This window comes from Salvia splendens, chromosome 4 (genome assembly GCF_004379255.2).
Source record: "Salvia splendens isolate huo1 chromosome 4, SspV2, whole genome shotgun sequence".
NCBI lineage: Eukaryota > Viridiplantae > Streptophyta > Magnoliopsida > Lamiales > Lamiaceae > Salvia > Salvia splendens.
In genome coordinates this window covers 941,839-964,700 of record NC_056035.1, presented here as the reverse complement: position 1 = coordinate 964,700, position 22,862 = coordinate 941,839, and the positions used below count along the sequence as shown (strand labels likewise).

The 22,862-nt window shown below is 37.9% G+C and overlaps 2 protein-coding genes across 4 annotated transcripts; both read left to right on the top strand.

Annotated features, from left to right (window-relative positions):
- LOC121797747 (GBF-interacting protein 1-like) lies at positions 1–5,422 on the top strand. Of its 3 annotated transcripts, XM_042196448.1 has the most exons (11): positions 1–403; positions 1,020–1,063; positions 1,388–1,520; positions 1,645–1,777; positions 2,116–2,156; positions 2,229–2,708; positions 2,895–3,228; positions 3,397–3,658; positions 3,783–3,875; positions 4,281–4,748; positions 4,906–5,422. In XM_042196448.1, the coding sequence occupies exons 1-11, from the start codon at positions 229–231 to the stop codon at positions 5,248–5,250; spliced, it is 2,508 nt and encodes an 835-aa protein (XP_042052382.1). In that variant the 5' UTR covers positions 1–228; the 3' UTR covers positions 5,251–5,422. The 3 variants fall into 3 exon arrangements, with proteins under 3 accessions (XP_042052382.1, XP_042052381.1, XP_042052380.1); XM_042196447.1 differs by having other exon boundaries at positions 1,651–1,777; positions 2,116–2,708; XM_042196446.1 differs by having other exon boundaries at positions 2,116–2,708.
- A 7,050-nt stretch (positions 5,423–12,472) lies between these two features.
- On the top strand, positions 12,473–14,154 carry LOC121801484 (protein BIG GRAIN 1-like A). Its single transcript, XM_042200984.1, has one exon. It carries the CDS (start codon positions 12,750–12,752, stop codon positions 13,950–13,952), a length of 1,203 nt encoding a protein of 400 aa, XP_042056918.1. The 5' UTR covers positions 12,473–12,749; the 3' UTR covers positions 13,953–14,154.
- The last annotated feature ends 8,708 nt before the right edge of the window (positions 14,155–22,862 follow it).

Here is a 22,862-nt window from a genome sequence, read left to right as displayed (position 1 = left end):
ACCCCCAACTTTTCGCCATCATTGAAACCTAATTTCCTCAAAACCCTCGCTCCCAAACCCCCTCTCTCACAGCCGTTCTTCTTCTCCTTCCTCCTCCAATCCAAAGCCCCATTCAATCCAAAACCACAGTATCCTCAAATTAGGGTCGTCATCGGATTCATTTTTTCCGATTTTTTCCTCGACGAAGTGGCTCTCGCGTTCTGACTGCTGATCCTCTCTCGATTGGAGATGGTATCTGGTGCAAGAATCGACGGCGGAGCGCAGGTCTTATCGGCGGGCGTGCGAAGAACTATTCAATCGATTAAAGAAATTGTGGTGAACCACTCTGATGCTGATATTTACGTGGCGCTTAAAGAGGCCAACATGGATCCTAACGAAACCACCCAGAAACTGCTCAATCAAGGTCCATTTTGTTGAAATATTTTCTATTTTCGACGCTGTATATCCTTTTCCGTTCTTTTGTCTTTTTTCAATTTTGGGTGGGATTCTTGTGTATTGAAAATTTTGATCATGGGAAGCTGGAAGCTGAAGGGGTGGCGGTGACGGTGACGGTGACGGAATGTTAGCTCGTTAGTGTTTGTTTGTAGTTATCGGTTAGTGCATGAAGATTCTTGTCGTTGCTGTACAATGCATGTAGAATAATAGAGGTAATCTTGAAAATTGAAATCTTTTTGGGAGGTGGAGTGCATTTCATTCGAATTTCATACTTTTTAAATCAGCTGCAGATATTAGTTGTAGTTTTTAAACAAGCTTAGTAGCTTAAATAACCTTTTTTAGTGATCACTTTCATAATTCATTGCTTGGGATGATGGAGGACATTATAGAGAGTAGAAATCATGTTCTTTAGGGGCAGCGACTTATTCCTCTAGACCCCCCATCTAATCGTCTACACTTCAAATCGCACAATTACATCTTCTAGCGATTGATTCATCGTTAACCATAGAAAAGTCAATCTTGTTTTGTTTGCCCTATATTCTCTTCTACAAAGTATTTTATGCCACCAGTTGATTGTCATGCAGATCCATTCCACGAGGTGAAGAGAAGAAGAGATAGGAAGAAAGAGGTATATATGACAGTCTCTTGTTATATTTTGCTACTCCCTTGTATATTTTTGAACGTCCTATGCATATTTATATAGTACTAATATTTAATTGTATAGTTAAAAGTAATTGCTAATTATAGTAGTTTTATTGAAAAAAATTTCATCTGCTTATATTTTGCTTGATCTTTATACGTTCAAGTTGATATGTATTACGCCTTAAAAAGGTTTTCATGGGCCATGGTTGGATTTTACATTTTAGATTCTTGAAGTTGTATACCCAAACACAAAGTACAATACTATGATACATAAAGTATGAACTTATTAATGTTCTATTTGCCGACCCAGAATCCAGTGCAAAATAGTTTCATTCCTGTGGAGCCCAAAAAAAACAATGATGTCGAACGTATGCTTGTCAAGTATAATACATATTCTGACCGTAGTCCTCGAAGAGGCGGAACCACTCGAAATGCTGCATCTGGTAATAACATTCCGTCAAAATGTTGTGTTTTGACTGCTTGTGGTCTAAAACACCACTAGTAATTATTGTCTTCATTTTTCTGTTTGCTCCATGTCTCTTAATTTATTTAACGTGCTTTAACTAGATGCAGGGGGAAGTCGAGAGTTCCGTGTTGTTCGTGACAATAGAGTTAATCATAACAGCATCACAGATTCAAAGACTGGACTTAATTCAACTTCAACAAGTCCAGGGGTGATCTCTAGTGGGCCAATGAAGAGGTACTAATAGTTAATTTGAATTTTACTTGATCTAGTTGTGCTTTCTTTGTCTGTGCCTTGTTCAAAGCGTACAGTTCAGTTATAAGATATATGGTTCTCATGAATGAGCTATTGCATCATATAGGTGGTGTTTAAGATGTCCATTGATTTAATTGATTAGGAGAAATTTAATGTAATGATTTCTGTATTGTTCTACTGTTTTAGATATTGGTGAATATGACCTTTTATGTTTAGCTGTATGCAAGGAAGAAAAGTTGTCGATTCCACCTCTAGAGCTAAACCAGATTTTTATATAATTTGTGCTACATGAATAGCTTTCTGAGATTCTTCTTTCACAGTGGTCCTCCCAGTGGTTCTGGACCTCAAGCACCTGCTGTAGGTCAGCATTCATCTCAGCCTGCTAAGAGTGCTGCTGATTCACAAACTAGGCAAACTAAGAATGCTGCTTCAGTTGGTAATGGCAGGAAAGAAATGGTTGGGGAGAAGCACTTTCCTGTTCCAAGTGCTATTTCACGTGTGCAAACAAAGGCAAATGCTCCCCAGCTGCAATCTACAAATTCATCTAGCAGTACTGTCGTGGGTGTTTATTCATCCTCATCTGATCCTGTTCATGTACCATTCCTACATTCTAGACCTGCTGCCAATGTCGGGGCCATCAGACGGGAGGTCGGGGTCGTGGGATCACGGCGCCAGTCATCTGAAAATTCTGTAAAACCATCTTCTTCTCAAGTCACTTCTCTGCCAAATACACATTCTGCACGAGATGTTCAATCACGAGAGTCTGCGAGATCATTCAATGCTACATCAAAGAATGACCACTCAAACCAAAATGTGGCACCTGACTCTGCTATAGCTGGTCCATCTGCTGGCAGATCATTCTCCAGTAATTCGTATGGTAGCCGTCCTCATCAACTCATGGGTCACCAAAAAGGTAAGATATGAATTTTGCAATCCCCCAGATAGTGTATAAGTGCGTGGTGATAAAGTTGAATACCTGACTTCCCTATGAATATTACTCAATATCTATCAGGATGGTGCTACCCTCCCCTAGTTGTTTCCTTATACTACGTTTAGTGTCTGCTGCAACTAGTGAACTTACCAAATCTTTCTGCTGTAGCTCCTCAGCCCAATAAGGAATGGAAGCCAAAAGCAAGTGTAAAACCAAGTGCCAATGGCCCTGGAGTTATTGGTAGTCCTGCAAAAACAGTCTCTCCTCCTGCCGATAATCCAGAAGACACAAAAAAGGAAGCAGCTGATTTACCACATAACAAGTCACCATTGAATCTTTCTAAAAGTGACAATGTGATTATAGCTGCACATATTCGTGTTTCCGAGGCTGACAGACGCCGACTTACCTTTGGCAGCCTGGGCACCGAGTTTGACACTTCTGCAAATTTAGTTGGTGTAGCTGCAAATGATGTAGAAGAATTATCCACCGACCTATCTGGAAGGTTTTTTTTCTTTTATAACTTCGTCATATGTTTGTATGAAATTCGTCCTCTTATGTTTGATATATGTAATCTGCTTGCACTTTCTTACTAGTTTACTTGCACTGTTTCCCCGAAAAGTTTATTTCTTAGACTCCTAGTCAAAAGGTCTAAAGCAATGTAATTTTGTAGTGTTCCAGTTTCTTCCGCTGAAGCTTCAGGAGATGAACCTGTTACTACCAAAGAATCAGAGGTGGCAGATGACTCTGTCCGAAGTTCAGAATCTAACTCTCCTGTTTCAGGTGATCTGTCAGATCTGACTGAGAAGAATGACTCGTCAAGTCCACAGAACCTGAACGACTATGCTGATGTTGGCTTGATGCCAGGCAACAGCCCATCATACACCCCTGAATCAATACAGCAGCAGGATACGTCTGAATTGCCGAGCTTCTCGGTGAGTCTGAATTCTCTCATTGACAACCCATTTGACAGACCCCGAAATTGAGCAACTTTTTTTATTCAATTGCTGCATTCATAAGAGAAGCTGCAACATGTTTTATTGTTTTTACTGCCTTCAGGGTTATGATCCCCAAATGGCTTATGATATGTCATACTTCCACCCGGTTGTTGATGAAACTGTCAACGGGCAGGGTCTTCCGTCATCCCAAGAGGTTAGAATCGAACTATTGTATGCCATTAGTTAATTAAGTGTGAATTCTTTTTGTCGTGTCACCCATGCATGCACTCATGCTGTTGCACAAAAACCCACCGATATACACCCTGATGCAGCTGTACTTATAATCACACACATTGGGGTCATGTTTATTGCTCCCAATTGCATGAATGCTAATAATCCCTGTACTTGGATTTGTTTCAGTCAGCAATTATTTAACTGCTCATATGCTCCGTGCTGCATAAAACGTAGTTGGTTTGGGAGATTTCCTTTGTGTATTTATTTCAGAAACTATTTTTTTTTGTATCCTCCTTGTGCTGTATACACTAATGTTTTTATATTTGGTTTTGTTTTATACCAGTTCTAAACTTTATATCCTTGTTTGATCTTCTTGTGCACACAGGTCCTTGGTGCACATGCAGCAAATGCTGTTCCAGCTTCGACAATTGCAATGGTACAACAGCAGCACCAACAGCAACAGCATCAACAGCAGCAGCTTGCCCAGATGTATCCCCATCTTCATGTCTCCCATTTTGCTAACCTCATGCCATATCGTCAATTCATGCCTCCTGTCTATGTTCCGCCAATGCATGTGCCTGGTTACTCCAATAGTCCCGCATATCCTCATCCCTCAAATGGCAGCAGCTACTTGCTGATGCCTGGGAATAGCTCCCATCTAACTCCGAGTGGCGTCAAGTATGGTATCCAACAGTTCAAGCCTGTCCCTACTGGTAGTCCTACTGGGTTTGGAAATTTCACCAGTCCTACTGGTTATGCCATCAATGCTCCTGGGGTTGTTGCAAGCACTGCAGGCCATGATGATTCGTCTCGTATCAAGTATAAAGATAGTCTCTACATTCCAAACCCTCAGGTAACAAAAATGAATATCAATCGTTCATATAATTGATATTAGGCTATATGCCAAGCTTCTCTTTCAAGCAGTCTTTGCAAGCACCACACTTTTGGTGTGGGAGAAAATTAAAATTGTCTACCCATTCTAAACTCCCTCCTCTTACATGTTCTAACAGGCTGAGACCTCTGAAATATGGATGAACTCAAGGGATGTTTCTGGAATGCAGTCATCATATTACAACATGCCTGTTCAGTCTCCTCATCCTACTGCCTATTTGACATCACACAGCGGACATGCTTCTTTCAATGCAGCTGCGGCTGCTGCCCAATCCTCCCATATGCAGTTCCCAGGCATGTACCATCCTTCCCCACAGCCCCCTACCATGGCAAGTCCTCATCACATGAGCCCTGCCATTGGCGGTAATGTGGGAGTTGGTGTGGCAGCTCCGGCTCCCGGAGCACAAGTGGGCGCGTACCAGCAACCTCAGTTGGGCCACTTGAATTGGACTGGTAACTTCTGAATAGAGTTCATTAGAGCCTCTGGCTTCCAAGGATTGACATTAGCTATTAAATGTGAAGAATGCTAGCGTTCCAAATCAATGCATTAAGTTGTGTTGCCATCTTGTCTCTCTAATTCTTTTGTTACTCACAAGAAGCTCCATTATTACAAGATAAGTATCTGGTTCTTGCCTATTGTTCCATGTTAGTCGGCCCAAAGACCACACAATTTACTGTAGCAAAGTGTCAGTCTCTAGCCATTTTGGAAGTATTTTGTGACAATTCTTTTTCTAATGCCTCGTACATAAAGAAAACCATTATAGAGCATTTGCACTAGAGAACACGATTGTAGTCTTTAGTAACAACTCTTGTCGTTTTTTGTCTTTAAAGCGTGCGTGTTAAGGTTAAAGCGAAGGGTACTACTAGACAAATGGGATGAATAAGTTGGGAATTGCAAAGGTAGAGAGACATGGCTTTTGTCTTAGCTTTAGAAAAAGAAAACCTGCAAAGCACACGAGCCTCGGATCACTCCCACCCATCTGCTATTTTTTGTTTTGAAATTTTGGGCTCTCATGCATCATCTTTCATTGATCACATTCTCTTTATTCTGTTGCTTCTACTAAAAAGCTTGTGTGTGTGTGTGTGAACAATGGAATGATCATGTGATGGTGCCCTTTTGTCAGGGAAAGAAAAGGTAAAGAGGGTGGCTTTTGATTTGTTGTATGGATTTGGATCCATCATTCTCACTTGGAAGTTGCATCAGTTTTAGGGAGGGTGTGAATATTTTTTTCTCTTGGGATTGGTGGAAAAACATCTTTGTTTGATGATTGTGTGTGATTCCCGCGTTCTTCCTATCCCCCACCTTCTTTATAGCTCTGAAACTAAAGCAATTTCGCTGCGTGCGTGTGAGAGGTCTGTGTCGGATACTAAAGCAGTGTGTGTGTATTTGTATACTCCGGCCCGACATCATGTGAGAGGGTTCAATCAGGGTACGCAGTAGCCCGTTAAGGGGGAGGCCTTAACTCACTGGCTGTCAGAAGCCCATCTCCCAAGGCCTCACACTTGTGCCTGAGAGATGGAAACAACTACACGACAGCAGTGAGATTCGAACTCAGACTCATTGCAGCAAGATCTGCCCCTCCGTTGCCAACTGCGCTACGCCCCTGCGGGCTGTGACCCTCTTATTCACTTTATACGTTGCGCGTTCTGAGCATTGTTTCCACTTTGTAACACAATATAAAAAACACACACACACACAGATAGATAAACCATAAACCTAACATTCACTATTTAAAATTAGGCTAAATACATAAAATTGGAATTAGAAATTGAGATATTTCAAGTGCCATTTCTTATGTCTAATCTCTAATCTCTATCCAGCTGAGAGGACATATTTGAGAGAAATCAATAATAAAGATAATTATATTTAATTATCTATATTTTCAATTTCGAATAGTAAACATCTTCTAAGCTTTCGTTTGAATCTGCTGCGTGGACATTTTTTGGATTTGTTGTGTATTGCAAAATTGGTATATTATGCTAATGAGTTTTAACCCTCCAAAATGCTAATGAATCAATAACAATAATTTTATGAAGGTAAAAAAATGTGGGGTAAGTAAGCAGAGAGGTCACGTGGTAACTGAAACTGGTGTAGCCCACCACCTGCAAATTATGGACTTTTTAGCACGTACGATGTTTTTAATCCATTAATTATTGTTACTGTCATCTTCTAATCTTTTGGCCCACTTATGCAGAAAAAATATTTAAATTTTCCAGTTCTGATTATTATTTCCCCTTATAGTAGTAGATTAATTAACAAATTCTCAACTCTAATTATAAACTTTCTAATTTCAAATTAACCCACCTGGTTAGTCATAGTAAAACTTTTACGCAATTTTTTTCTTTTCTTTTATCATATATACAAATTCTCAACTATATCCCTATTTTTTAGGTTTGCTGGCTAACCTAAGCTGTATAGATAGATTATTATGGACAAATGGAACATCAATTATGTTAGGTGGTGTAGTTTGTTTTGTGGACAAAGAAGTGAAGTTGTCAACTGTACTTCAAAGTTTTGAATGGTGGAGGAATAATCTAATCCCACCATAGGAATTTGGAGTGGGATCATTGACTTGTTACTCATGAGTGATAAATAGAATACTACTCTTTATTAGCAAGGGGTATATTGAAGTCACCTAGTTTGACTAGTTCATTACTGAAATGGATGTATTCTTGACTAGAAATATTTATAAAATTGATTATTTTAAAATTTCTGATTGAGATAGTACCAAATTTTAATGAATTGGAACACAAGGTTACAAAATTTTTTAATAATGTCACAAGGCATAAATTTTTAGTGGCTGGTGAAAGTTCACATGATACATCGGACCTATTGTGAAAGACTACGGCCTTTTAGTGTTTTCTATTTTTATTATCAGGTCGATTGATAATTGATCTATATTCATCCTGTGATGACTCAAAACTCTATCTATTATATAGAGAAGAAATGTCTTACCGATAAAGCTATACTTGATAGCTAGGTATATGTTGTATACACGTAGAATGTACATGGTATACAGTTAGGATATAAGTTAGCACTATGTACTCAAGTAGCTAGCTTGATTGGAAATGATATAAATGGAATCTCTAGTGGCCATTGCTACCATATGACATGAATGGAATCTATAGCTAGTCTTCTTAAAATTTGATTTTTCCATGTGTATAAATACTACTTGATGTAGATATATGATAGCACAATTTTCATCATGGTTTTTATTTTGTATGTTAGGCCTTGATGCAATACCACCATGGAAGCAATGTGCCCCTGGCAAAACATTTTGTTTCTATTTTTCTTATATTAAATAATTATGATATCATGATATTGATATCATGTCACATTGATATAGAGGAATTCAACATGAATGACAGCGAATGTGCTTCTCCAAATATGTATTGGACATAATGCATACCACTTATATTTAACTACTTAATTAATTAGCAAAATAAATATAAAAGGTTCTAAAATTACAACAAAAGCATGAGCGACATATAAAATTGAATTTGATGCGTTCTTGTTGCTCGCCATTTTTCTCAAGCATTTTATTTCTATAAAACAATAGAATGGTAATAAAAGTACTCCATATATATATATATATATATATATCCAAATGTTTTACTTGATTAGGATATAAATAAAACATATGTTTGACTTGAGCCCTTTTACATGTTAGTAAGTACTACTACTGAACTAATTTTGATTGAAAGATGAAACCAAATGTTTTACTTGATTAGGATATAAATAAAACATATGTTTGACTTGAGCCCTTTTACATGTTAGTAAGTACTACTACTGAACTAATTTTGATTGAAAGATGAAACCAAAGAAAAAGGCTCGGTTTGATAAATTGCATAAGATGAAATTAATATGAATGTTGTTAGGTTGGATGGATAAAAATAGATACTTAATCTCGATATATTGGGATACATATATCCCTATAAATCTATACCTTAAAGCCCTAACCTTGTGATAAAAACAATCTCAAATATTTTGAGTTAAATTAATCTTTAAAAAATTAATCTTTAAGTGATTGAACACCTAGATCATATGGATGATATTGCTTCTAGTACTAGTAAATGAAGTATTATAATTCACCAAAAATAGAAGAGAGGAATTTCATTCTTGACACGTGGAGGGTTTCTTATATTGACACGTGGACCTGCTTGTGCGATTCACTACTTGGAAAAAATGTTTATATGCACCTAATTTATTTATGAATCTTGTCTTGTGTAATTTCTATTTCCTTTGATAATATGTTCTCCATAAATATATGGCTATGATTAGTTAATATATGGTATGATCTTGTCATATTATCACTTGGTTACATTCTCTAATCCAATCAATTCAAAACTTGATTAAAATTCTTTTCGTCGAATATCTTCTAACTTTGCATCTAGGCCTGCAAATTTAAACCGCGGGTTTTGGGTACCCGAAACCCGAAATTATGGGTTCAGGTACGGATTTGAGTAGCTAATGTTAGAATTTTTTGGGTTTAGGGTACCCGAAACCCGTATTAGGGTACCCAACTAATACCCGATTAATTATGTATTTGAGATAAATATTTTTATTTAGTATAAGGCCATAGGCCCATAGGGTAAATATAGGGTAAATTTATTTGATCTCTTTTATGTTTCAATTTATGCCAAAAATTTCTTTATTTTAAAATTAAGTAGTGTCTATTTGACTATTTGTCTAATGTCTATTTTATATATATTAGAAATTTAGAGAAAGTTAAAACATTAGAAATTTAGAATTGAAGTTTACACTTTTAATAATAGTCAATAAATAGTAGTATTGTGTTATTTTTAATAATTTCTATTCTCGTCACAATATAATTTATATAAAATAACAAATTTGAAATATAATAATTTTGGGTTTATGAGTACCCGATTAGTTGGGTTTGGGTACCCGCATCGGGTATTAGGGTACCCGAATTCACATGCGGATCGGGTATTGGACATGATATTTTTTAGATTTCAGGTTCGGGTATCCGAATTTTCGGATTTGAGTACCCACGGGTACCTAAATTTACAGGCCTATTTGCATATCACCCAACCCCCAATGTGAAAAAAAGTGATTTTGAGAGCCCCACGAGTGCAATCATTCCATAATAAATTAATCTAAACTTATATTCGAAGATAATAATTTAATCACCCACGCACATACATTAATTTTATGCATATCAATAATTACTCATCTTTGATAATTTGACTGTTTATTTTTTTCAAATTAAAAAATTGTCTCTATTTCAAAATAACCTAAAAATATTTTCGTATTTATTTTTGAAAAATGAACCCTTTTTAAAGTGTTATGAATTTGCAGAATATGGAAATCGGTATTTCTAATCTGTGAATAATATCGTGTGTTCTATAAATGACTGACACTGTATTTTAGCCAGGAAATTCAATTTATATTTATTACTCTTTTTTTATTATTATGAATACAGTAAAATATTACTCCATAGTCCATATCATATGCATGCAAAATAATGATAAATCATACCCAAAATATAAAATCAATTAATTTGCTTTTTAAAGATATTAAGTTCAAGAGATAAGACTGCTACGTTATATCTATCTTCTTTAATGATGAAAGTGGAAGAATTTTAATTAAATTTATCTACACTAATTGGAATGTTTGCTTTACAAATCATATTTTTATTACTTTTGACATTCTTGTGCACGTGCATTCGTGTTAGTTCACACACACACACACTGTTCGAATATTTTGTTGCAACTGAAATAAACGAATTAGATTTCATACATTCGAATTTTTCCAATGCCTTTTCAGAATGATTTTTTCGATGTGGTACAAATGCCTGGGTCATAATTATAATAAAAAAATTACGAGGCTTATTGCCTTCGAATGATAAAAATGATATATTTAACCTTCTATCCATAATTTTAACTTAATTGTATAATTTATCTGCATATTTTATAAGTATTGATTAATATGCATATTAGTAAAACATATTTATGGATACATGGAAGGATCAGTTCAAATGCATAGATAGCAGTATTGTACAACCAACTTTTTATAAATATTACAAATTTGAAATTATTTAATCTCAAATTCAATCAATCCCATCAAATTATTATTATCACCAACTGAATATGCATAACACATAATAATAATGATGATAGTAATCTATATATTGTGGATTTCTTAATTATTTTTCCGTAACGTCCTTTGTCCTAATCTTAAAACACAAGTGACAGCTATCTATGTCCAAATTACAGATGAATTCAATAATTTTTCTTCCAACAAAAAATAGTTGCATGCAGTTTCATTAAATTTTTTCTGTCCCAGTTTCATTAAATTTTTTCTGTCCCAGTTTCATATTTTATTCAATATTATACTCAAATTCTTTGTTTTAATAGTAGAATAATTGAGACCAAAAGTTTGATGATCTTGCCTGGAATTTTCCCTTGAATGCTTTCTGTTCATACAAACTCTCTCTCACTCACGTATTTAACATTCTCTCCGTCCCATATAAAATGTCGTACTTGTGAGATGACATAAGATTTTTGAAAATTTTATTTTATGTATTAATTGAAAAAAAAATATAATAATTTTTATATTAATATGATAGATTTTTTTAAAAAAAATAAAAATGTACTCAACATATTTAGTTGGCAGAGAGAACAACTAATTTGTTCAACAAATATTACGGGCCATCCTATTTATGGTAGGAATTTTTCAATGTTATTAGCCCATAAATGACTAACATTGTATTAAATATTTTCTCCCTACATTCATGACAGTAAACTGATCGAATAACATGGTAATTCGAATTTATAATATGTTCTGCAATCGCAATTTAAACTTGACATAAATTTAAAATTTTTAATATGACCTTAGACATTAATCACTCTAATATTTTAGATCAAAACACACTTTCAGAAGCTGTAATTCATAATCTATTGTGAAAAATAGATTTGGCTCAACTATATATATTTGGAAAAAAGGAAAAAGAGAGCTAGAACTTTTTAGAATTAATGAGAGCCACAAATTAAATATACCTCATTACATGTGTAACATCTAGTAGTATATCTTTTGACTTGTGAGATGAACATCTATATTTAATTGCATATGCTATTATAGTGTGAATCAAAGCGTGCATCTCAACTTAATGCGAGTAATATCCATCCAAATCAAAGGGCATCATTTTCTCAAATCTATTTAAATAATAAACACACATTGTATAAGAATATTATACTGTATACTAGTACTTTACTCTATTTTCTAAGGTGTCTAAGAACTTTTTTCTATTGTTAGTATTAATAATCATATAAATTATTAATTAAGTCATTTCTTTGAAATTAATAGAAGAAATGAACACATCATTTTTTTGTATTTTCAATTATTTGTAAAATTAAAGACTGTAAAAATAGTTTTTTCATAACCTAGAAAGAAATTCAAATTTCATAATTTATTGCTGGTTTTCAAACTATGAAATAAATTAAGACAGAATTACAAGATAACCATAAAATACAGTATTCGATAGCAAATTGAAATAGTAGAAGATACAGTGGGCAGCCCAACCCCAATATAAAGCACTCCCACAAGCTGGAGAAAAAACTACACAGCACACAACTCTCTCTCTCTCTCTCTCTCTCTCTCTCTCTCTCTCTCTCTCTCTCTCTCTCTCTCTCTCTCTCTCTATATATATATATATATATATATATATATATATATATAAAATCACTCACTGCGTGCTGGCAAGCTTTGAGTACACGCTGCTGCGCCACTCCCTCTCCTTCCCCACATCAAATGAGTGCTCTTGTTTCGACTCTTTTAGCTATTCACCCCAACTCTCAATCCATATATAACTCTTCCTCATTTGTCTCTTTCCTTCACATGATCATTGTGTTTGTCTTCCATTGCACCTCTCTCTGCAGCTTTTGGCTCTCTTCAAGCAGACAATAAAGGATAATTTCTCTTTTTTCTCTATATAAATCGATCATGGTGGAGAGGTGTGGTTACCCAAGGGACACTGAAATCTCGCATTTCACTTCCTCCAATTTGAATCACTCGTCGTTTTCCTCGAGCTTGCTTGATGCCATCTACCGCTCAATCGATCAAGGAGATGAGGAGATGGTGATCTACGGCGAAGGAATCAGGAAGAAGAGCTGCGAGGGCGCTAACGTGCGCCGCGGAGTGTTTAGGAGTGACGAGGAGATGGCGAATTTCCAGCGCGCTTGCATGCTCGAGAAATGGATGGAGAAGAAGGTGAGCGAGAAGGCGGTCGGTCGGAGGAATTCCGTTGCTGATTTCCAGCTGAAGAAGCCGCGGAAGGATCGGGTGAGTTCGAGCTGGAGCTCCCCCGATTCGAGCGCCGCTGCCGGATTCTTCTCTTCCTCGGAATCGGAGTCGTTCCAGGTGCAGCGGCCGAAGCCGATCCGGACGGGGTTCGAGAAGGACGAAATCGGTGGAAATCGCTCCGGATCGGAGCAGAAATCGAAAATTGAAGTCGGATTCTCGAAGACGAAGCTACGAGCGCTGAAAATCTACGGCGATTTGAAGAAGGTGAAGCAGCCAATTTCCCCCGGCGGCAAACTCGCCGGATTCCTGAACTCGCTCTTCGCCGGCGGAAACATGAAGAAGAGCAAAATCGGCGGTGACGTGTCGCCGTCGCTGAAATCCACAAACGCATCGACGTGCTCCTCCGCTTCGTCGTTCTCCCGATCCTGCCTCAGCAAAACGCCGTCGTCTAGAGGCAACCACTCCGCCGGCGCAAAGAGATCCGTGAGATTCTCTCCGGTCAGCGTGATTGTCGACGACGATCGCCGCCACAAATCACTACAATCAGAAATCAGCAACAAATCATCATCAAATCGCGACGTTTCCACGAAGAATCACAACAACATGAACAACATCAGAAGCGTGATCAACGAAGAGCTCATGGCGCACGTCATGGATCAAAACCGCCGCGTCGAGGAGGTGGCGAGGGATCTGCTGAGGAATTATCAGAGGAAAAATCAAAATCCTCACGTCAAACACGAGGTTTTCGATGAAGACGAAGACGACGATGCAGCGAGCTACGCGAGCTCGGATTTGTTCGAGCTCGATAATCTCTCGGCGATCGGAATGGAGAGATACGGCGAAGAACTGCCGGTTTACGAGACGACTCGGTTCGATTCCACCGGCAATGGATTAATCTACTAAGATAAATTAATGGTTAATTAATTAAGACGTAAGAGTATTTTGTAATTTTATTTTGAATTAGCATGTTTTTATTGGTTTGGGGGTTTACATGAAGAGAAATGAAATTTCTCTCTTAGTATATCTGACTGTAATCAATTTAATTTTGTGCAGTATAGTGTGTTTCTTTGGTGGTGGTAAATAAAATATGTGAATTTATCTTGAATCGCAGCTTAGTTTACGTTTCATTGAATGTTGTAAATTAAGGATGGATAATTAATATTATTAATCTCTTTTTAAGGAATAAATAAATAAATTTGAATTAAATTTGTAGTACTAATAATTTTGGAAATGTGAAGCATGCAGATGGAAAAAAGTAAAGGTGAAGATTCTCAGGTGGACAAGATGATGGAGAGATGTTAAAGCAAATGCAATTGCCCTGTTTGAGAGAGATGGTCACTTTTTTTTTCTTGAATCGTGGGGTCTACTTTATTTTAATTTTTGAATAGCAATTTTCATTTTTCACCATAAATATCTGCCATCACAAGTTGGCATTCTGAAATCTATCTTTTCAATATTTATGTGGTGAAGTATTGAATTTTGTGCCATGTTTTTGGATGCTATTATTTCATTTATTACATAGTTTTCTAATTTAAATTTGGAAGAATATGAATAATTTCATTAGAATGGTTATGAAGGTAAGGAAGGAGGGGTAAATGAAGAAATGGATGATGTATGTTTGTCACCAAAAGATTGGGACATGAAATCTATGGTTGGATCTTTGCTGGTTGGGCAAATTAGTCAGAAGATAGAAATGATAATGTTCTAAGATAAATGGAAACCAATTGTACAAGTGCTATTGTTAATTTTAATTTTTACAGTTAGTAAGCACTAAATCATCTGTTATTGATTGGGTTGTCACTTTTTTTCCCACCAAACTCATTATATATAATTGATTATCAAACTAATATTTTACTTAAGTAATTTGGCATACTATGTTGAGTGAATGTTGCCCTCATGCATTACTCTTTGGTATTCATATTTGAGTTATATGTTTAGTGATACATTGTTTTAGATATATTATAAGTTATCTATAATTATGATATAAATATGAGACATAACACTTTGATTTATTGTGGTATATCTTTCATTCTGATTGTATTTTTCAAGTGGCGTCTATGTATACTTTATAGTTGCTGAAGTTGAGGGTTGTGCGTGACTGACCATTAGCTTTTTGTATTCGTTGTTTTGTATGTAGTCCATTTTTTCTAGCATTTGTTAGATTTTGAGTGTTCTGCTTTCTTGTTTTAGGTTCAAAACTAGTTGCCATTGTCAATAGATTCTGCTGCTTAATGTTTGTTTCTGTTTGCTTGAGAAGTTCTGATTTGAGATTTTTCTATATCAAGAAAAGTGAGATGAAATATAAAAACAATTTCCAAGTGGATTGATTATTTGCAATTCTAATGAATCGAAAGATATTGGTTAATGTGATGTGTATTGTAAAATAGTAGGTACTAGTAAGAATCCTGAAAGTTGAAACAAATTGTAATTATGTATAGTTACCGAGAATAGATTAAAATGAATCCTTTTTTAATTAAGGTATTGAATTTGAATTTACAAACCAAGTTAACTAATTCCCACTAACAAACTCACATAGTTGTCATATTCACCAAAGTTTAAGAAATTCATAGAAGAAATTCTTGCTGTCAGGACCACAGAATCATAACAGAGTTGAAATCTTGATCAAGTTATCATAATAAATTGTAGTTAACAACACATAAACACAACTAACATATACCAAGATTCTTCATCTCTTGAACTAAAGATAAAGAAAAAGCCTAACCTACGAAGAATTTCTAATAAAAAGTGTGATATAGGCTTTATTTGGTCTAAATTAAATTCAACCAACAGAGTTGGATGGATGTAGGTGTCAAAGTACGATGTCTACATTATTCAAAGTAGTAGTAATAAATTATTTTTTCACTTACTATTCAAAATTAAAAAAACAAATACTTATTCATATATGCATGCTATTAAATTCTTGTAATATTAATCAATGGTTGGGCTCTAGACTTTACGCATGCAGCTAAGTATAGAGATTTTATGAGGACCCCTACACTATTTTTTGGGTTTATCTTTAATCATCAAAAGTAAAAAGGTGGGCCAATTGCATGCTAAACTCAATTGTGTTCACATATAGCTTAATCTTGGTCTTGTTATTTCTTTTTACACCTACTATTTTATTGTTTTTAATGCGCAATTCAAGAAGATAATGAGAAGCAGTATAAAATCAGTTTCAGAATAAAAACGGTAAAAGAAATAACGAAATCAAGGTATTGAAATAAAAAGATTTTGTTATTTATGATTCTACCTTTTTTATTTGTCTTGCATGTTAGGATCTAATTACGGTATTGAAATCATATGGGAATTTTGGTTAGAAACTTGGGTTTTGATAGTATTATTTCATTTATAATGTAATGAAATCCCAATATTTGATTCTTTCTTAGTTCCTAGTTAACATTTTTTAGTTTGTTCATTTCTACACTGTTACTATATACTTACTATATGTTGATTAAAATAATAAACTCATAAAAGAATATCATAAAAATAGAAAACTAGCTCGCGCATATTTTAATAGGTGAACAATATTTTTTATCATAGACTATTTAAATTTCTTCTTATAATGAGAATGAATTTGAACCGAAAATATCTATATAATTTAGGTTATACAGAAAAACAGAACTGCCATGCATAAAGAAAAATATTACTCCACTATTGTACTAGAAGTATTATTGTATAGTATAAGAAAAAAATACCAAAATGAATATTTTATTGACAATAACGCATCCCATGTTATGAATATTTATTTATATAAATAGGTTTCCGCAGATAATGTTCAAGTCAATATTACGTTTGAACAGATATCAAACAGTCAAACTTTGCTGCAAAAACAATTGTTTTTCTAATCGCACATTCATTTCATCTGAGATTCACGTGGAAACATTGACCTTTAACTCTTCTATGTTAACTAACAAATGTAATTTTTTTGAAAAACAAAATAAAATAAAATGTACATATAAATATATTGAAACAAACTATAACCTAGAGCTCTGAGCTCGAATTCGGTTACTATTATCTAATAATATATATTTCAACAAAACTCATAATTAAAACACGAAAATAGGCCCCCTAGGGTGTGGAGTGCAATTCAAGTAGGAGTACTACTTTTAGGCTTCTTGCATGACTCAGAAAAGCACTCAATTAGCAATACTTACCCACTAATTGCGAACTAATATAAAAATTATAAAGAAGATTTTGCTAATGATTAGAGATATATACAAAGCTTCAATTTAGTCAACAAACTAAAAAAGAATTGTGGTCTCTTGATTAGGATTATCTAAGGGCATTAGCAATGGGGCGCCCTAAGGCGCGCCCTAAGGCGCGCCCTATGGCGCGCCACGTCAGCAGTTTTATCCTCCTACCTCCCCACCTGCAGTGGGGCGCCCTAAGGCGCGCCCTAAGGCGCGCCCTAAGGCGCGCCCTATGGCGCGCCACATCATCATTTTATTTATTTGTTTAATTGATTTAAATGTTTTCAACTAACAATTAATAACGAGTAAATAAAAAGGTCGAAATAACAAACGGGGACACATTAATAAAAAAAGAAGTTACACCGTTCAACTTACAAAAAAAAAAACTAAGTCGGTGCAATTCCCAACTTCCGACGCAGTTCATCTATCAATGCCCGGAGGTATTCGGCTTCGTCGGGGTCGGTACACTTCTTGAGGGCCTTGTGCGTCTCCAACAACGTCCTCGCCATCGACGCTGTCGCCAACGACGAATACACTTCGGCTGCCTGGGGCGGGAGCATTTCCGGGAGCGGAGGTGGGGTTGCAGCGGTCGAGGATGAGGTCGCGGCCGCCTTCCCTTTGGCCTTCGCAGCCTTGACGCCGGGAGGACGTCGGGAGGACATCGGTGTGCCGGAACCGCTGTCGTCCACGTACAACCGGTTGAGGTCAACCGGTTGATTGCCGCTGCCGCTGCTCGTGTAACCACCAACTTCGGTGGTCTTCATCCTCTTTGGCGCACTAGTGTGCAGAATTCCACCTTGGAATTTCTGCTTGTCCCTCAAAAGCGTCCAGATGGCCTCGTGCTTGAACTCGCCGAACATCGACCGGTACGACAATATCGCTTTAGCACGCACGTCTTCCCAGCTCTCGCCGCTCCCCTGTGCCCGCGCGCACTTCTCGAACTCCGCCGCGTACAAGTTCACTTGCTTCTTCACTTGATCCCAGTGCTTGCGGAGTTGCTCACGCTTGCGCTTGTACGCGTTCGGCGGCTTGGCCGCATTGTAGAGGTCGGCGATGCGCTCCCAGTACGCGAACTGCCTCTGGTTGTTCGCGAATATCGGATCTTCCGATATATCTACCCAACACCGGGCCAAAATGAGAGTTTCCTCGTCGGTGTAGTTTGTACGACCGGGGGCGTACTCATCGCAATCACCGGGAGGCGGCAACTTCTGCGCCCGCTGCCGGTTCCGCTTCTTTTTGGCTGGGGCGGAAGCGGTCGCGGCGGGGTCGGGATCGGCCGCTGCGGCGTCACGTCGGGAGGGGGCGACTGGTCGGGTTGGAGACGGCTCCATGTCCGACAACCCATACGAGTCCGTACTGAAATCGGGATCGTATTGGGCGTTGGTGTCGAACGAACGATATTGGCCGGGTTCTGTACCCGGCCAACGCGCATCTCCACTAAACATAGGACTATTTGGACTTGAAGCCATTTCGTAGTAATTATGTAAATGTAAGTTTCGAAAGTGAAATTGTGAAATGAAATGTAAAACGAATGAACTCTATTTATAAAACAACCAAACCGCGTGCCATCGTCCGCGACCTATCGTCCGTGTACGCCACAATGGGGAGGACGATGGCGCGCCCGATGCCTATCGTCCGCAGCCATCGTCCGTGTACGCCACAATGGGGCGGACGATGGCGCGGACGATAGGCATCGGGCGCGCCATCCTCCGCGCCCTTAGTATCGGCCGCGACGATCGTCCGCGACCTATCGTCCGTATCCGCAATGGGCGCGGACGATCGATGGCGCGGACGATGCGCGCCATCGGGCGTGCCATCGTCCGCCCATTGCGGATGGCCTAAACTCCCCATGATCTCATGATCGCCATTAAGTTCCCCAAACAGCCACACATACATATAATTAGACTAATGTTTGTATGAGTAACGAACAAAAATAGATTAATTGGTTCGAGACGACCTAATTGTCTAGTTGATGAAGTGATTAAACGTTAGTTTGAACATCTATCTCGTAAAAATTAAGTACTAGTACAAGTTAAATCTAGGAGAATTTTAATAATATCATTATACTAGTATAATTTAGAATACAAGATGCCAAATTTTAAAAATATTATTGCTATAAAATATACAAAATAACATACAGTATGATCCAAAATAAACATCTCATTTTTTATTATTTAGTATTGGGTCGAGCTGTGAAATGATTTCTCAACCCTATATTGGTCTTTTAACACCTTTTTAGGTTTATTCATTCTATATAACACTAAAAAAATATTTAACTAACTCTGTAAAATTACAACTGACCGAAAATCCATCGAATCTGATCATGTCCCAAAAAGTCGAAAATCATATACTCCTAGAAGCATAAATTAAGTAATCTATTTATAATTCTCTAATCAACATATATACCTGTCCAATTTTTGGATACCCTATTTCTCACTTGCAACAATCATATTTTATTGCATGTCTCATCATCCAAAATGAGTTGTTACAATCACTGCTCACAAATTTGTGGGCAATTTGCTACATACCAACCCTGCATAATTAACTGGCACAAAACTTATTCTTTAAATATTTATGTGTTAACATATATAATTCCATTTTTGTGGATGCATTTGAGTCGAATAATACTAGAAAAAAATTGAATACTTTGGACTTATTGCTACAATAATTGAATTAGTAACTCCCCACAAAATTTTGTCTTTTCACAAGGGCGCATAAGGGGTCGATGACTAGACAATAATCCATTGGTACATACTTTTCTGTCTCATTTCTTGATTTGCATTTATATCTGATCTACCTCAATGGTGAATCCCCACACGTTTGCATTGGATGCATAATTTGGTAGGGGCTCTGTATTTTTTTCTATATTTTGCAATCGAAATACCGAAAGGAGATTGTCTTGCGATTTATTTTGATAATAAGGGTTTTTGTGTATCCAAACGAGATGGCTAAAGTTGAAGTAGACTATACTCTTCTCTTGTAGGGAACTTAAAAATGGACATGTCTAATTTAATAGTTATTCATTAAAAAAATCCAAGCTTGCTAATCCAGCAAAATCGAGTTGATATCATACCATTACTAAATGTTTCTTCTTCTTCTTCCAAAATCGAGTTGATACTATACTTATTCCTTTTATTCCTTATAAAAAAAATCATTTATTTCTAAAATGTGAGATCAATGGCAACCAAACTTTGGTTAAGTTGATAAAGGATCTTGAATAGTGACTATGATTTTGTTCTTCTACTACATTCTAAGGAAAAGACAAAAAATAGTGATTCGATGAGGGTATGATGTTCCAAATTTTGCTCTAAGCTCTCTATTATTTGATCACATAATTATATTTTGTTCTCTATTATTTGATCACATAATTATATTTTGTTCTAAGTTCTCTATTATTTGATCACATAATCATATCCAAATTCTTGCAACTCACACCACATAAGAGCATGAATAACGCTTGGGGCCGGGCCGCAAATCGCGAGTCCCGCGCGTTGGAGGAGGAGGCGGCACGGCCTGGGCCGGTCCCCGTGCCGCGATCCCGGCCTGGTGCCCGTCCCGCGGCCCGGCATGGGACGGCGTTATTCGGGGGACGGGCCGCCTCCGCGAGTCCCGACCCAGCGTTACAAGCTCTCAGGCCGGGCCGCAAGTCCAATTTATTTATTTATTTATTTTTGATTTTGTGTCTATAAATACGAGCATTCCATTTATGCATCAATCTTACGTGCATTCCATTTCAATCTATATTATACTCTTTATTTTGACGTCAATGGATTGGTTCAACAGCGATGAACGTGAGATGGAGGAGTTCGTTAACTCGAACATTGGTACATACCGGGGTCGCAAGGATCGCAACCACAGCCTGGTCCGGGAGTCGGTAGCAACGTTGATGTAACATCGCCGGTCAACACCGATGAATTCGAGATCAGCGAGATGGAGCCCGCTCAAGAGCGTGGCAAGGAGAAGGTCGGCGAGGAGGATGGGCCGAAGAAGTACGGTCCGCAAGAGACAATGTAGCTTGCGAGGAACTACATCGACGTCGCCGAGGATCCTATCATCGGCAACCAGCAGATCAGCAAGGCTTTCTGGGAGCGGATTGCTCAGAAGTATAATGCTGGCCGTCCTAAAGGGTCGATCGAGCGTAGCTACGTGAAGTTGCGCAAGCATTGGGGCCGAGTCCAGGCGGATATGAGCAAGTGGAACGGAAAGTGGGCCAACGTAGTCCGGATGTGGCCGAGCGGGCACAGCGAGGCAGACCTCGTCGAGAAGGCGAAGGAGGCGTTCTTCGCTGACGGGAGGAAGGCCTTCAAGTACTTCGACGTTTGGAAGCTCGTCGAGAAGAGCCCGAAGTACACGAGCGGTGCCGAGCCGACGGCAACTGGGGCGGCGAAGAGAACCAAAGTTTCCGCCTCCGGAAACTACTCTTCGAGCGATGGAGGTCCGGCGATCGACCTCAACGTGACGGACGACGACGTCTTTGGCTCCTCTCCTAGCATTCAGAGCCGCCCGATGGGAACAAAGGCGGCAAAGAGGAAAGCAAAGGGGAAGGCAACTGCGAGCAACTTCGCCATGGTGCCACCGCCAATCAATCCGTCTCTGGATAAAATGTCCGACACTTTGTCGGAGATGAATATTACATGGCGGATGAGCCAGCTGACGGAGTTGACAGCGAGGGATAAGTCGAAGATGTCGGACGACGAGCTCGAGTTGCACCGTGAGATGATCGCCTACCTTCGCGCCCAAATGAAGAAGTAGTAGTCGTGGCCCGGGTTTGTAGTATTTTAAATTTGCTTCGTCTAGTAATGTAATTTTAATTTTCTAATGAACAATGCATTTTCCCGGTTTCAATTGTTGAACGAATTGCGTTTACGAGTTAAATATGTTGGAGTTGTGAATAGTATCATTTATTAGTTGCGGCCAGAGTTGCGGCCTGCAGGGTTAGAGGAGTTGGGGCCTGGGCCGCAACTGTAGAGGAATGATGACGTGGAAGGAACTTGGGGCCGGAAATGGGGACGGGGTTATTCATGCCCTAACAATTCCATTCATAAATTTTTATAATCCTTTCCATGGACAAGCTGCTTGGTTCGATTAATTAGATATAAGCCAGTCTTGTCAATGTTATTTGGTTGGATGGACTTGACCCATACTTAATTTCTATTAACATATAAAATCAATCATGGTCTATCAGTCTTACCTTTTCTTATGGGACACTCTTAGATCAATTTAATCTCGAATAATCGAACATATCTGAACGGTTTAGTAGTTCATACTTTGCATGATACACTTGAAAATTTCTATAAGGGAATTTGTTTTTCTTTTATTTTCTTTGAATATAAAAATAAATAAAACCAAAAAAGAAGAAAATATAATAATCATATGTGGTGGGGGCCACCTTTGATCTGGCAGCCTCAACTGAAATACTATTTGAAAGCCCACAGCTTTTGGGCGCACGTGACGGCCTGGTCCATTACAGGCCCATATATGTCGGGCGTGTACACGTGTGCTCGCCATTCTTCATGCCACGTGGGGCCCGCTTTCCTTTAATAAAAATCTGCCCCCAAATAATGCCGCAGCCAATGAGGGGGCGCCACGTTTATCTTTCGCATGTGTGCCTATCTCGGTACCG